A 17240-nucleotide genomic window follows, 5' to 3' on the forward strand; every position below is an offset into this window, starting at 1 on the left:
CTGTCTGCAAAGAACAGGGCCCTTTGTATTAATATATGTAGCTTCCAGCACATGCAAATGTGCCTCACTGCAAGTTTGACTGATGATCTTAAATTGGTTGTCAGCATAATTCTTAGCACACTGAGGATTATTTAGCAAATGTTGTCCAATCGCGGAATCACATCTAATATTGGGAACTGTGTTTTGCAAGCATAAGCTGGTTCGGTACGATCTGTACCCTGCCTGTTGCGAACAGTGGCTGGGACATGCTTTGATACGATCAGCCAGTGTTTGGGACAAACGACCTACATACCTAGCATCACACTGGCACTGAAATTCATACCGCATTACTAATTTGTGTGATAGGCAGAACGACTTTTTGGCTTGACAGCAGCATCCTGTTAGTGGCGAATACCACTCGTGTTGCTACTACAGAATAGCAGCATGAAATGGCTAGCTTCACCTGTTGCTCAAATTTTTAAGATACCTTGCTCTTACAGGGTAATCTGAGGTAGACTGGGCACTTTTCAGGGCCAAAGGTGATGGTCTTGGGGCCCGTTCATGAGTTTGCGTGATATACAGTGCAAAATGACTTGATCAGGGTAGCCATTATGTTGTAGGTTGCCTTTGATGTGCCCTATTTCAGCATCAAGCTTGCATGGTGAGCAAATGGCTCAGGCCCTATTTACAAGATTGATGAGTGCAAGACAAAAAGCTTAGGCATGTCTTTTTTCAGCTATTCTCAAGTCCAATACTACCAAATAACTGATTAATTCTTAACAGTTTAGCTGTTCCACATGTTAGATTAATAGCTACAGCTCTAGTTTCCCTTAGTTAACTGAACTACCTATTCGGTGGCTACATGTCCAATTAGCCAGCAATGCTTACGTGGTAAGTGGGAACATAGGAACTAGCGTAGGCCATGTAGCTCATGAACCTGTTCTACCATTCAAGTGGGATCATGGCATTGCAACCTAACTCCATATATGTATCATTATTATTGTATATTGTATTAATTATTGTTTTGAATTTGATATTTATCTGCTGTGTGCATAGGACAGAAGTATGAATGTGCAAAAAAGTGGAATGTATATTGTGTGTCTATCCAATGGTTCTTTGACTCTATCAAGCATGGTGCTTGTCAAGATGAAAGCAATTACAAAGTTGAATCTGGAACCAAATCTACAGAGGTGGCTCCAAGCACTTCAACTCCTACAAACATTGGGAATGCACTGAGCTGTAAGTAGGACAGTGGTGGCTCTGTTGCCTTTTCTTAAGTTTTACAAAGTTCATGTATGGGAATAATTTTCTTCCTTTCCTTCTTTCCTGCACAATTTGATTTTTCTAATTTGCAGCTACGAGTCTAATCTCTTGTTTCTAAGTGAACTTTCACGGTAAATAGATTCTATCTGCAGGAGCTATTAAAGATGGTTGCCTTGCTACAATAGTATATCTCCTGTGACTAAATATTGCAAGAATGCTTTATCGCAGCAGATTATTATATTAGTGCGAAATGAATCATTTTGGTAGGAAGAACAGGGAGAGACCATATAAAATAAAGGATGCTCAATTCTAAAGAGGGTGTAGGAGCAGAGGGACTTGGGGATACATGTGCATAAATCATTGAAGGCGGCAGGGCAGGTTGAGAAAGCAGCTAGTAAAGCATAAAGGATCCTGGGCTTCATAAATAGGGGCACAGCATACAAAAGAAAGAAAGTTATGAAGAACCTGTATAAAATACTCATTCAGCCTCAACTCTGGTAGGCACCACACTATTAGAGAGAATGTAGAAAAGATTCACAAGAATGGTGCTAGGGATGAGAAACTTCAGCCACATGGATAGAATGGAGAAGCTTGGGCTGTTCTCCTTGAAGAAAAAAAGATAGAGTTTTGATAGAGATTTTCAAAATCATGAGGGATCTGGGCAGAGTAGGTCGAGAAAATCTCTTCCAGTTGGCACGGAAGGGTCAAGAACCATAGGACACCAATTTAAGGCGATTAACAAATGAAACAACGGTGGCATAAGGGTAAACTTTTTTTTGTAGTGCGTGGTTGGGATTTGAAATGCTCTACCTGAGTGTGGTGGAAGCATATTCAATCAAGGCCTTGAAAAGCAAATTTGCAGAGCTACTGGGAAAGCACAAGGGAGTGAGACTAGGCGAGTCGCTCTTCCAGATCGCTGGCAAGGATATCACGGGGCAAATGGCTTCCTTCTGTGAACCCTGTCTTTGGTGACCAGATTTTTTACTAAAAAAAATCAAGACCCACACCAGCAATAAATTCTTGCAAAATGTTCTCGCCTGTAGGTTTAGCTTCATGCATAGCATTGATGTGGAGTGACCGTTTTATATTTGTTACACTTGCTAGCCTGTCTGTATAACTTAAAATCTGGCATCAACTGTAACAAAAGACTTTGCACAAATCTAATTGAGACTGACCTAGATATAGAGAAACATTGAATCTTCTGATTCTTCTCCTTCTCCCTGTCTCTTACACTTTCAGAGAGAGGGAGAGAAAAGTCTCTCCTGTTAGCTTCCCACACTCCGTTCCTCATAGATGCCATCTCAGCAGTCTGTATTCATAAGCAATAGGAGCAGAGGGAGCCCAGTCAGCCCATCGACCCTGCTCCGCCGTTAAGTAAGATCAATACTGATCCGATCGTGGCTCTAACTTTCTTGCCTGTCCCCATAACTCTTGACTCCCTTGTTGATCAAAAATCTGTCTAATTCAGCCTTGAACATATTCAGTGACCCAGCCTCCAAAGCTCTCTGGGGAAGAGAATTCTACATTCTAATGATCCTCTGAGAGAAGAAATTCCTCCTCATCCCAGTCTTAAAAGAGGATCCCTTATTCTGGAACTGCACCTCCGAGTTCTAGATTTCCCCACAGAGGGGAAACAACATCTCAGCACCGAAGCTGTCAAGCCCCTCAGAATATTAAGATAAAAGCAAAATACTTCGGATGCTGGAAATCTGAAACAAAAAACAGAAAATGCTGAAAAACCTCAGCAGGTCTTTCAGCATCCGTGGAAAGAGAAACGGAGTTAATGTTTCGAGTCCATATGACCTTCGGGTCATTTTCTGTTTTTGTTTTCCCACAGAATCTTTTATATTTCAATAAGATCACCTCTCATTCTTCTAAAAAGGATGCTCAAAGGGCCAGAATCAGAGGACCAAAGTTTGTATAGTAGATTATATCAGGCTAGAGAAGATTACAGAGATAGGGTGCAGCAAGGAAGTGCACTTTGCACCTCTAATTCTAACCTTCATCTTTTAAATCCTTTTCAAAACTTTTTTTCAACCAAGTTATCAGTCACATTTCTAACTGTCCCACTGAAGTCTCATCCATTGTAAAACAACTTGGGACATTTTCTCATGCAAATTCCTCCCCTCGCACCCATGTAAATGCAAGTTCCGAGAATTTTTTTTCCTAATTTCTGTCTGAGCAATGCTGCAGAAATCAATCTTATGATACAACCCTCCTGTTATAAAACTATATCTCGTGTCTTACCATCAGCAACACCACTAGCACTTAACCTGATTTGATAGGTATTTGCATTAGCATCTATGGGTGTACAGCTCCTTTAAAGGGAAAGTTATCTTACTTATGATGTTTGAAAGGGGATAGTTGCACAATTAATGCTGTCAGTTTTCAGATTTTCTGCTGCACTAATGAGATATTGCATCACGTACTACAGTGACATAAGCTCCATTATAAATAACATCTTGAATATTATACAGTTCTTTAGAGCATATGTTGGATTTCAAGAATATACTATTTTTTCAAGAATATACTATAGAAATATAGTATATACTATACTTTAGAAAAAAAAATGTATTTTTAAAATTTAGCATGATGAGCCAATACTGAACCTAGGCCTAGAATACATGAGATTTAATTTACCTTTTTTTCTTCCTTTGCCTATTCCTAGCCCGACCTCTATCAGATGTAAGTCATATTTCCAATATTAGCACGAGCTGCATAAATGAATCTGTGTTCTCTTCTGCCATAATTGCGAATCCTGATGACCATCTTGAAGGACTAGATCTCAGTCTTTCTGAAGTTCCTGAGGATTTGCTAGATGGATGTAAAGTAAGAAATTGGCTTAAGTTGTCTCTCAGAAACTTTTGGACTAGTGAAATATTGTATCATTATGGATAATTGTGTTGACATGAACAAAGAGGATAAACTTGTAATGTTCTATGTTTGATCTCTCATTTTTTGAAAAAAAATGTACTTTAATTTTTCTCAACTATTTTTGTTGATTAACCTTGTTTAATTATAAGAATTTTCTTTGTAAATTCCTAATCTGGTGAATAATTATTGCAAATAAGTTCCTGTTTTTTAAAAAAAATCTGAAATGTACACCTATACATATTTCTGTCAGATCTGTTTGTCTGGATTTAGTGGCAAGAAGTTGGATAAATTAAGACGGATGATTAACTTTGGAGGTGGTGTTCGATTTAATCAAGTCTGTGAGGATGTTACTCATGTAATCATGGGAGAAGAGGATAAGGATCTAAAACAATGTTTAAACAAAATATCAAACAGGTATAACTACTACATACTAAAAGACAACAAGGAATGAAATACAAATCTCTACCATAAAACATGTCATTTGGCAGTGAGTGTATACACTTGTGTAACTGCCTATTCAATCTATGATATCTATCTCTCCTTCTACTTTTGTTTTTGCTTTTGTGCTCCTGCTTCACTCCCTTTGCCTCATGTGGTTATGCCCTCTTTCCTTTACACTTCTGCTTGTTTCTCTTTTCTGTTACACTTGTGTCTTTTTTCATTTATTTCTGTCGCTGTCTTATTCTTTTTCCGTTTCCCTTCCCCTCACCCCTTCTTTGTTTATCTGTCTCTTCTGTACTTTACAGTAGGGGTGGCAGGTCATGGATCAGAGGAGGTCAGGACCATAGGTTGACCTTTAGGTGGTGCATCATGTAGGTGATAGGAGGCATCTGATAATGGATGCTAGTTGACTTCTGGGCAGGTGAGTAGCACTGTACAACATCACACCATCTGCCATTTGAGATGTAAATTGGGAGCTTGTAACCCTTATGGAGAGGTTGATTCCTGAGGATGGGCAGTCAATGGTTGAGGCAGTTAAAGTTGCCTGGATGGTGCCTTAGATTGGGCCAATGATGTGCTGCTGTGGACATGGCAAAGAGTACCCAGGTTAGAGTAGAAGGAGATCATGAACATGGCTAGGTGAAATAGTACATCACTGAAGGTTTGATGCTTTGGATGGGAAATGGTGGGGGTTATTCACAGACTTGAGAGAGGAGAAGATATAAGATGTAGGGGTCAGCAGCTTGGAGAAATACAGGAACTCAGGTTTGGAGTGACACAAAAATGCATAAGGTACTTCAATAGCTGTAGTATTAAACCAAGAAGCAAAATCACAAAGGCTAGACGGGCTATGACTCTTGTGGGTCCATAACTCAATATAAGGCAGATGCTCGTAGGCTTCCTCTTAGACTATTTGATTCCCGTGCACTAGAAACTTATGATATTCTGGGTGCTTCTCCCTTTTGTTTCTGATCTTCTCCCCATTGCCTCTTCGCTTGCTTGCTCTCTTTCTCTCAGTCTCTCACGTGTTTGCATTTGTTCACTTGTATGCTCTCTGTACAAAAGTAATAATAAAGTAATATAAATAAAAATAACTTTTTAAAAAGAAATTTGAAATTTATTAATGTTCACTATAACTTTTCAAAGGAATAATATTTACTGGATTAATATTTGCACTAGGCCATATGTGGTTACAACAAAATGGTTAGTAGACTGCTTTTCCAAGAAGTGCCTTCTTCCTGCGGAGCAGTATTTCCATCCAAGTTATCAACCTGATGTTACAATACCAGAATGTTCCAGCAACCAGGCTCATTTGACTTTAAATGGCAGTAAAACATTAAGAACAGCCACAGTCAGTCCAGGCAGACAACAGCAAGCAGATGATGATCTCCTATTACAGTACCTCGAGAGCGACAAAACTGTAGGTTAGAGATTAATCTTTATCTCTTCAAATGACAATTCAAGCAATGTTACAATGACTTGTGATGCGTGTTTTGTTTTTCCCTCAGGGACCTGAATATTATGGGGCGTTTACACACACTGTCTTTCCACCCCTGCTTGAATTTGATTTCAGACAAGAATCAAAAGATGTGAAAGCTTCTTGTCTCTGGTTGTAAGCCAGTTTATCAACTCTCCTGCATTTGCCTGCATAGATACCAAAATCACTTTGCTGCTCCACTGTTCCCAATCTCTTGCCGTTTAAAAGATATTCTGACTTGCCCGCCTCACATCCACTTGCCCGTATTGAACTCCCAACAGCCAGTTTTTCCCAGTTACTTAATCTGCCCATGAGCCTATTAAACTTCTTGATCCCATCCATGGAGTTTACTGTATCTCCTAACTTGCTGTCATCTGCAAACTTCTATTCCTTCACCTGAGTCATTGATATATATGTTGAAAAACTGAGGACCCTGTATGAATACCTGGGGAACATCACTTGTTAAATTCCGCCAATTGGAGTACATTCCCTTTATCCATACTCCTTACCTCCTAATTCCCAACCAATTACTAACCGATGCCACAAGGTTATCCTCAATTTTTTCATTTTTCTAACAATCTCTTATGCAAAACCTCATCAAAATGCCTTCTAGGAGTCCATATAGATAACATCCATAGATTTCCAGAATTCACCAATTCAGAGGCCGCCTCAAAAGGTTCAACTAAATTGGTCAGACATGATAAAAATAATGTGGATGTTGGAAACCTGAAACAGAAAATGCTGGAAAAACTCAGCAGGTCTGACAGCATCTGTGGAGAGAGAAACAGAGTTAACGTTTCGAGTCAGTATGGCTCTTCTTCAGAGCATCTGACATGATTTGACCCTAACAAATCCTCTACGTTCCTTTGATCAGCTTATATTTGTCAACATGCTCAGCCATTCTCCTGAAATACCATAAAATGGAAACAATCAGATCCTGAAGATTCGTTTACCTTAACTCCCATTTGCTCTGATAACATTTTTTTCCTTTGTGTTAAATCTAATAATGTCCTTCACTTAACCTATTCTGAGGATCCCTTGTGTTGCTGGTATTTTGTCCTCTTCCTCTATCCGAAACAGGTACAAAGTATTAATTTAATAAGTCTACCATTTCCTTATTTTCCATTATAATTTTCTCTCATGCATCTGCCTTTAATGGGCCCACATTCCTCTCCACGCCTCTCTTTCTTTTAATATATTTAAGAAACTTTACTATTGTTTTCAATATTTCTTGCAAGTTTTATTCATATTTTCTTCTTGCACCCCTTATTACTTTCTTCATATTCCTTTATAGCTCTGCTGGATTTCCACTTTTCCTTGCATTTGTGCAAGCCTTTTCTTATAGTCCTCGTTGGTTGACCATGGTTGTGTAATCATACAAGTGAGGCTTTTGCCCTTTAGGTCTATGTACCGGTTTGTACTGTACCAAACATTTCTTCAAATGCTTCTATGGTACGTCTATAGCTTTATCAATTAAAAGTTTAGCCCAGTTATGGTGGTCAAATCTTGCCCCTTCTGTTCTTGTTTTAGTTAAATTTAAAACCTTGGTGTATGACTTTCCCTTCTCCTTATTAAATTAATATTAATTTCACTCATGTTATAGTCACTATACATAAGATGTTTCATTACAGTCGCATTGTTTATTCTGGTTCATTACTCATCATCATTAGTTACCATATCATAGCCTTTTAACTGAACTTGTGCTTCTAACATAATTGTTTTATTTGTGTACCATACATTCTCTTATTTGGCTGTCCTTACGCTGCTTTTTAGGCATTTATGACAGATTATCACATCACTTTGCTGATGCTCTGTACAAGCAATGTAATATTTTTTATATAATGGGGTGATATTTTAGGCTGTTCCCTCTGGCAAGGTTGGAAGCGGAGGGGGGAGGCATTTAATCAGCTGGCATGGTGGCAGGTGAGGACACTGCCACCTTCCTGCCTCCACCCCAATTTAATTCCTTGGTGGGGAGGCCCATGGACGGCCTTGCTGCCCCACCGCCTATTGAGGCCCTTAATTGGGCAGTTAATGCCCACTTACGGGTCTCATCCCATTGTCGCTGTCACCACATTGAGAGCATGACAAGCAAACAGTTTGCTTATGGTTTTCTTGAGGTTGGGAGGTCCGTCATTCAATGGCACACAGTGCCTGATCAAGAGACCCAGCATTGGAAGGTGGGGGGACCCCTGAGAGCAACCCCATGCCTTTGCTGTTGAAGCCCCTACGTCCACCTCCCCTGTGATGCACATGCCCCCCCCCCCCCCCCCCCGATGAAACGCTCATGCTATCACTTACCTCTGGTCTAGGTCACTCCGTGATTTGGGCCTCCAGTGGGCATATTGCCCACAGCAGTCACCGCTTCCTTGGTGTAACAAAAGAGCTGTTGGCCCCTGATTGGCCAGCAGCTTTCACTGGGCGAGACATCCCGCCCCTGGGGTCCTAATCCCGTGGAAGCCCTACCAATGGCCTGTCAATTGCCTGACTAGCTCATAATTTGACTAACCTTCCGCAAAGGAGGCAACGCTGGTTTCTCGCCAGCTCTCCACGGTGGCCGAGACCCCCATCACCTCCATAAAATTCCCCCTGTGATATTTGTGAGGTTGATGCATCAGGTGATACTAACCCATGTGAACATTCATTTTTTGTGCTCTCCAAGAGACCTGTGCACCCATTGAATGGCAGTCTGCAGTTCCCCAGCCGGAAGCACCTTTCTACATACTTCACATGACTTATTAGCATTGATCATTGTAGTAATCCTCTTCATCTTGTTAGTAACTTTTTTTCTGTTCAGTAGTTTTATTCTTCAGTCTTGTTAATTATTTATATTTGAAATTAAAACTATTAATGTTGACTGACTCCGTTTTCAGTCAGCAGCTGTTGGTGCCAGCAGTTTGAGTTTATATTTTTTGATTGTGAAGCCTTGAATTAACATGTACTGATTGATAGCTCCAAGATGCCAACCTTAAATCAACTAGAGGGATTTAAGCATTTTTAAGTGCAACAGAGTCTTCCTGTTGCCTGATAGATGGGAAAAATGTAATCCTAAAGTTGACACCGCCACTTGTCAAACTTATCTGGTTCTTTGCATTTGCCAGTGTTGTCGTGTCATGATTTATCATTGATACTTGGGAGAAAATCTAGCAAAAGAGAAGTTACAAGCATTAAAGAACTTGTGCCTTCTCAGTTGCCACCCACTGTTTTCCACAGGCCAGTATAACCCCAAGCCAAGAGAGCATTATTCTTGATGTGGCTGAAGTAACAAGTCAACAATATATGGGATTCACACTGGTGGTTCCAGAGATGCTATGTGTTGAGTTGGAATTGACAGGTATTCCTAATCACCAATGCCTATCAGTGCTTTGGCGCTGGCTGGCTTCACACTTTCCAACTGGAACCCTCCAGTTGCAAGATTGCCCATCAGTGGGTGCCAAAGCTGAGGTGCTGGTCGAGGGAAGTGCCCAGCAGGTGGAGCATGGTTAGTGTTTGCTCTTTGCTCCTCCTGTCTGTTATCTCATGGCACTAAATGATGTGCATGATATTGGTCCACTTGGCACCCTTGAATTTAGTGACACCTTTCTCCGATTCCTGCCTTGATGATGAATATTGGGAGAAATCAGTGATTTTTTGTTAGTTAGTTAATGGTTTGGCCCTCCCTGCAACTCATTGGGTCCACATGTAAATCCTTGGGGTTGCCTTGGGCCCTTAGAATGTTGACTCCAGCAAAAAACTAAGAGTCCCACTGTATGATCTAAATTTGCATGTTTGCAGGCCATATTTAACTTCCTCAGTCCCTCATTCTGGGACCTTTACAACTACCTAGTTGCCTCATTGCTACCACTCCGACTGAACTGACATTCCCTAACTGCTCCACCATAAGGCACTAACCCGAAATGACTCAGTCTCTTGTGAATGGATAGCAGGATGCCTCTTCCAAGAAAGAGAAGGAAGCCGATCTACCCGTTGACCACTAGCTTGGCCAGTGAACAAAATGATTTGACACTTTCAATACAATGGCAGCCTGCATTTTAACTTTTGTATCCCTGGAAATCTCTCTGCTGGGGTGTGAACTATTGCCCTAAATTTCCCAAAGATTCCATCCTACAGCATTTACAATACTTGCCATATCCATTTTCCTTGGGACTGTTATCGGGGCTGTCCACAAATTTTCAGAATCTTAGTTATACAATCATTCATTGCTGCACATCACTTGATAATCAACACACTCGTTTTTATTCGAGTGGTACATATGAGTTAACACATAACCTGGAGAGAGCTCCCTTCTCTTGCCCTGATCACTAGGATGCTGTAGAAAATCAGATCAGAGGAAATTAAGATGATTCTTGGTACTCTCGTGAGCCTTTCAAACCATGGTTTTTGGACACCCGGACATTGAATTGTGTCTGAACAAGAGCAAAGTACTGTGTTTTTATTTCAGGTTTCCTAGAATTCTAGAGATGCTCAAGTCTGGCAGCATCTGTAGAGAGAGAGAGAATCAGATTTAATATTTCCAGGCAATGACCCTTCATTAGAACTTTGCCTGTCCTATCTTGCTACCCCACAGGAGACTTCCTTTGTCAACCAGCAAATCAATTCTACACCAGGATGCAGGCATTCCTATTTGGTGGCATGGCTGTTAAGAGAGATTATTACATCAGATTTACAGTTGTTTGTAGCAGGCATCCTGCATGTCTTGTGTAAATTATCTATAATATTCAATGGAAGAAATTTGTACAGCGGCATTGAAATAAGTCTTAACAGTCGTATCTCTTGTGATGTATTCAATCATGTTCACCTGAAAATTTCAATCTTCCATGACCATTTTGCAAAAAACACGAGCTGAATCTTAATTTAGTGAAGGCTGTTTAGAAGCAAGTTACTACTACCACAAGCTCTAAATTGTGATTTCAGTCTGATCCTTTCATGTCTCTCAATTCATGTAATCATAAATGTCTCTTATGGAAGAGTGCATTTTTGTTGGCTCTCATTTCAGAGGTTGCCATGTTAATATTATCAAAGGCTGGTTGTCAGTCAGTCCCATTCGATTTGGCTGATTGACCTTTCTTACCAAACCATAATAATTTGGACAAAGAATTGTGATCTCTTCATTCTATGACTCTCTAACATAAACCAGAATTGGAATGCTGCTTCCACTGTAAGTGTACCTATGGAGCTCGAGCTTTCTATTTGAATTCTACCAAATCACTTTGACAAATCAAATGCTGTCCATTATAGATGGTCTTGAGGAAGACAAGTTTACAAAAGAAGACTTACAAAATGTTTAGTGGAGTGTAGTAACAATGATTACAGCCTTTCTGCTAGGAGTCCAGTAGGCCCAATAAGAGGTCATTACATGTCTTCCAAGTTACTTTTCAAGTATATCTGAAAATCGCTATCCCATCTATCATGTGCAGTAGCATCCTTGTTTTCACCTTGGATAACTTCTAAGTTTGCACACTTGCTCCAAACAAAAGGTCTTGACATGAGAATCCACAAGTCCCTGCAATGTGCAATTTTTTTGTAAGATACATGGATCACACTTCCATCATTACTTTAATGCTGGGTTAGTGCTGCTTCCTGCTCTCATGCTGATTTTAAGAACTTAATTCACTATTCTTTCAATTTTCAACTATTCTTTACATGGTCTGTCTCCTATTTTCCCTTCCCCTGTTTTCTATCTCTGGTGTATTTTCCAAAGACATTATTTCAAGCCCACTAACTCCCACAGCTTGGTTTTATGCTTCTTTTCATCTCAATTTCTCTGTCCAATTTTCTCCATCTATTGCATCTGATCTGATGACTCCACTTGCAAGCCAAAGTTTCTAAAATGCCCACCATTTTCCTGCACTGTTTCCTCTTGATTGTCAACAGGGCCTTTTTCCTGCTCTCTTAATAAGAATTCCCAAGCCCTCACATTTTCTGCTCATCAGCCTTTTACGTTCACCAGATTATCTGTTACTGTTCCAGATTATTTGCATTTTAAGGCATAATGCTGCCACCAAGCACAGTTTCCCTTTTTGTCACTGCTTTTAGAGGCACTGTTTTCTCTATGGTAGTGTTATTTGTTCTTCCACCATCCCATTTCTTGCTGTCCTTTCACTATCATCACCCTGTGGCAACACAGCAGAGGCAATACTTGTCCATTCACCTGTACCGACACTAGCTACACTCCTGCGTAAAGCAGCAATTCCAGTATAATATTTCTTGTGATCATCTACAATTGTGAGTCCAAATGCAGGCGAGTTGACTGCTTTGCCAAACATCTCCATCCTGGCTGTAAGTGTGACCCTTGCCTCCCTGTGGCTCACCTACTCCCCTGTTGATCCCCACTTTGACCTTTCCATATTTTAACTATATTCCCTTTCTGGTTTTAGCTGGACATGTGGGATGGGACCTTTGCTGTCATGACAGAAGGAGGTTGGGTGACAATTTGGGTATTGACCTTTTTTCAGAATATGGCAAAATTACTGACCTCTACTTTTTCAATTTCTGAGCTCCTTCATCTCTTTCTCTTCCATCATTTCAACCTTGCTTTTTTTAAATCTTGAATGCTATTTACACCTTTCATTTTTCTAATATTTTATGTTGCAAATTTCTTGCATTTTTCTCAGCCAATAGGGGCTTGGGTGTATTGACAATAGACATGGCTATGACAGAGTTCACCAGGTCAACATTTGTCGTGATGTCATATCTTCACAAAGGAAGTGCTAATGCTCTAATTATATCATCAGCTGCTCTGGCAGTACAGCAATGCAATTTAGCAATGCTAAAGTGGGGTTTAGTTGCAATTTGGATTGTTCTTTTGTGATCTTAGGTTTGATTGTTGAAACTTCCTACTCTCCCATTTCCTCTTGTCTATCAATAAAACTAAATGTTAATCAAATGTTTTTGTTCATATAGTTAGACCTGAAAATCATGAAAAAACAGAAAGCAACTTCAATGACACTCTCCACAAAACCATGCTGGAAAAAAGTCAGTCAGCAAACGCCTCCATGTACCAAACAGAATCATGTGCTGAGGAGGGAATGTTTTGGAAAAAGCGGTTTCTAATATTTGGCTTTACTAATGAAGATGAAACCTATATGGCTGAATTAATTCAGGACAATGGTGGGAAAGTGCTTCGACCCCACAGTCGGGCTGTTGCAGACTATGCTGTTGTGCCTCTATTGGGTACCTATGTGGATGCAACTGTAGCAGAAGTGGTTACGAACACGTGGCTGGTAAGGGAAGTCATGATTAGTATTGAATACAAAGCAGGGATGTAATGTTAGAACTGTATAAAATGCTAGTTGGGCCACAGCTGGAGTTTTGCATACCGTTCTGGTCACCACATTATAGGAAATACATAATTGCTCTGGAGAGAGTACAGGAGAGATATGTTGCCAAGGCTGGAAAATTGCAGATATGAGGAAAGCTTAGGTAGGCTAGGGTTGCCTTCCTTAGAACAGAGGAGTCTGACGGGTGACTTGATTGAGGTGTACAAAATTATGAGAGGCCAAGATGGAGTAGAGAGGAAAGATTTGTTTCCCCTAACAGAGAGGACAATTACCAAGGTGGTGGTGGTGGTGGTGGTGGTGGTGGTGGGGGGGGTGGGGGGGGGGGGTGGTGGTTGGTGGGGGGGGGGGGGGGGGGGTGGGGGGTGGGGGGGAGGGGAGGGGGGGTTGTTGGTGGGGGGGGGGCACAGATTTAAAGTGATCAGTATAAGGATTAGAGGGGATATCAGGAAAATCATTTTCACCCAGAGGGTGGTAGGTGTCTGGAATTCACTGCCCGGATTGGTGGTTGAGGCAGAAACCTTCAATTTATTTAAAAGGTACTTGGATCTGCACCAGAAGTGCTGTAACCTGCAAGGCTACGGACTGGGTGCTGAAACATGGGATTAGAAAGGGGGGCTAGTTTTTTTCAGCTGGCACTGACACGATGGACTGAATGGCCTCTCCGTGCTGTAACTTTTCTATGATTCTAAAGCATGTGATTAAAAGTTACTTTTCATTAAAGTTTAAGGATCATTAGTAATGCTTTCCTAGATTACTTAGATTAATCAAAAGCAGATTATTTCAGTTTGTTCAACCAATATTTGATAAGATTCCTGCCAAATCAAACGTGAACAATGTAACTCATAAAGGAGGTAAACAGGTTATGTGTACTGTACCTTGTCATAATATGATTTTACACTTTTTAAATCTGTGTCTCTTTAATTTATTTTTGGGAATGACTATTGACCAGATGCTGGTGAGTTCCTTTTAGCTACTGTAATCTGTCTTGATATGATTTGATTATTCTGTCTCTTTCTTAATTAAAGGAATGTTCTTCTGCTGCTCCAATCTTTCTCTTGTTTTCTTTCAGGCGATGTGCATTGATCAGGAGTGTGTACTGGCTTCACAGTCCAATGTCTTATTTACTCCTATATCCATTGTGGAAGGAAGCACACCACTGACTGACTGTGTATTGTCTGTTAGCCAGTTTACTGGGGTCGAAAGAGATGCACTACATAACATAGCAGAACTACTTGGAGCAAGGTAACTGCCAATGAGTGCATAAACCACAGACTTTGTACTGGACACTTTATTTAAAATCATTCCTCTAGAACAATGTTGTCCAATACTCTTTGCCACATGTGACAAATTGATGCTCTTTATCAGGTGAGAGATTTATTCAGATGGACATTAGGACCCTGTGGCAGCCCATTCAATTGAGGACATGGTTTCAGACTCTGACACAATCCATGGCCATGTCATAAGTAAGTAGAAAATCCTGCAGGAAAACAGTTCTTAACATTTAAAATAATTTCAAAACTTTAACTTAAAAAAAAATCTCACTCCATTCGGGTACATGGTAAAGAGTTGCCCACCGAAGGAAGTGAAAGCATGCTGAAATATTTAAGATGCTGCACCACAGCTGGATGCTGTGTAGTGATTAGTTGCTGCTACTAAAAATACTCTTTGACAGAGCTGCTGTCATAGTGCAATTCAGTATTCCTCATCTTTAGCCCTGCCCCTCAATCCCAGTTCACCTATAGGACATTGTTACAAGATTCACTCCACCCTTGCATATTTTTATATCATCTAGTGAATATGGTGATCTGATCACCGCAGGTTTGGCAAGCATCAAAATTCTATTGGACAACACTGTGCTAGGCATATTCAGTGTACTTCCTTTGCAATTTGATTTCTGTATTATGTAAACAAAAGGATTTGCCACTGGTTTTGCAATATATGAAGGCTATATCACTTATTAAGTTTTTATAAATTGAAAAACGATTATGCTGCGCATAGTTATAGGAATAAGCAATTCAGACTGAAGAGATGGAATATTTGTTGACTGTAATGATCCTATGCATGAACTCACAGCACAAAACTGCTAATTTAGCAGTAAATTGGAGATTTTATTCCAAGAGGCCACAGAGAGCTTCGTGTTTGAAATAAAATGTCACTTTGGCACAATCCAGGATGTTGTTCTGAGATTGTGGTTTCGGTGTACATTTGTATATCATTATCTCAAATTACTCCTGTTGTAGACCAAAACAGATATCGTACAGAAAATTATATCTAATTTGCATTTGAAAAAATCAATACTGTCTGCTTCCACCATTTCCATAGGTTTACTGCTTGCTTACTGAAACTATTTCTGCTGATTAGTTTTGAACTTGCCCCCCCCACCCCCCAACTTTAAAGCTGAGGCTGTGTTCTTTGGTACTGCCCTTCTGGAAAAGGTGAAACAACCATGATCTATGCCACATGGCCCCTTTAGAATCCTAAAAACAGCAGCCATATCACCTCTAAATCTTCTCTTTTCCAATAACAAATGCCCTCCATTTGCTCAATTATTCTGGTTGCACACTTCTGTATCCCTTCAATAGCTGCAATGTCCTCTATGTACTTTGGCAACCAGAACTGTACACAGTATTTCAAGTGTAGCCACACCAATGATTTGTGAAGTGGCAGGGATACCCCTCTATTTTGACTCAATCTTGACCTTATAATGCACCCCAACACCTGATTGGCTTTAATTAGACTGCTAATGTTGTGATATTTAAACTTATTGTCAATCACGATTCCTAGATCCCTTTCGCTTTCCATGCACATTATTTTCTTTCTGCTCAAGTAATAGCAAGTAAAATAATGGAGTAGGCTAGAAAAAAGGTAAAATTGGATAAGTCAAAAACCGGACAAGTAACCTGCACAAGATTGCAGTACTTAGAGGAGGAGTGGTTGGCCATTGGATCATTTGTCAAAAGATTCAAAGAGGAATCCAGGATTTTTATTTAGATAGCGGGTTGCTATGATCCAGAATGCACAACCTTTAAGGGTGGTAAAGCACTTTGACTAGTAAATTTCAAAAAGGAATTCGATACGTACTTAAAAAGGAAAGCTCTGCAAGACTATGGAGATAATCCATAGTCATCACATCATTCCTGACCTTAGCTGTGCTATTGGGGAAAGCTAACCTGTTCAAGTGAAGTGGAAAATTAAAGGGAAAAATCACCGCAGGTACCATCCTGAACCTCTTAGCTGTCATTGGTAGAAAGCTGTGTCCTTCCTCTTGATCTGGGTACAATGTGGGTATAGGATAATAAAACTGAATTTCATTTCTTAAACCAAGTGCTTGAACTTAATAAAATGACATGAATGTGCATAGCTGGGCTTTGTGACATCTCTTATTTTGCTTTTGCTTAGAGTGCAGGAGTTTTTCGTTCGGAAAGCAAATTTGAAGAAAGGCATGCTTGCCAGCACCCATTTGGTCCTCAAGGAACCACAAGGCTCCAAGTACGAAGCTGCAAAAAAATGGAATTTACCAGCTGTGACTGTCGCTTGGTTATTTGAGACTGCTCGATCAGGGAAAAGGGCTGATGAAAACAAATTCTTCATAGAAAATGCTATCATTGATGGTGAGTATTGAAACAGCAAGTATATGAGCTATTCTATTTCAACCCATTTGCAATAAGTGGCCATTGAAAGAAGTGATGAAATTATGCAAGCCAGTTGAGAATAAGCAAGCCCCTCATTGCATTGTTCCATTTTCTATCACACTATCATTGAATCAACCTTGCTCATTTGAGTAAGTCACAATAGTGCTTCTGCTATAAGTCATGCACTGCCCTGTCCCTACATCATTCGAGGACCACACATTAAGTTACTCCTCAGCATTCTTTTTCTGTTGTCTGCGGAAGTGTTGCCTTCATTTATTTCTGTCAATTAGCCAT

At 40.2% G+C, this 17240-nt stretch overlaps 1 protein-coding gene across 4 annotated transcripts in view; it reads left to right on the forward strand.

Moving 5' to 3' along the window:
• Positions 1 to 17240, forward strand: part of topbp1 (DNA topoisomerase II binding protein 1) — a 72173-nt gene that overhangs the window by 13734 nt on the left and 41199 nt on the right. For all 4 annotated transcript variants that reach the window (XM_041184550.1, XM_041184549.1, XM_041184547.1 and 1 more), the window contains exons 7-13: positions 1036 to 1218; positions 3911 to 4071; positions 4367 to 4530; positions 5737 to 5981; positions 12938 to 13257; positions 14384 to 14556; positions 16714 to 16925. In XM_041184550.1, the coding sequence (XP_041040484.1) occupies positions 1036 to 1218; positions 3911 to 4071; positions 4367 to 4530; positions 5737 to 5981; positions 12938 to 13257; positions 14384 to 14556; positions 16714 to 16925 (1458 nt within the window). The remainder of the gene's footprint in view (positions 1 to 1035; positions 1219 to 3910; positions 4072 to 4366; positions 4531 to 5736; positions 5982 to 12937; positions 13258 to 14383; positions 14557 to 16713; positions 16926 to 17240) is intronic.

The sequence above is a fragment of the Carcharodon carcharias genome, chromosome 3 (assembly GCF_017639515.1).
Source record: "Carcharodon carcharias isolate sCarCar2 chromosome 3, sCarCar2.pri, whole genome shotgun sequence".
NCBI lineage: Eukaryota > Metazoa > Chordata > Chondrichthyes > Lamniformes > Lamnidae > Carcharodon > Carcharodon carcharias.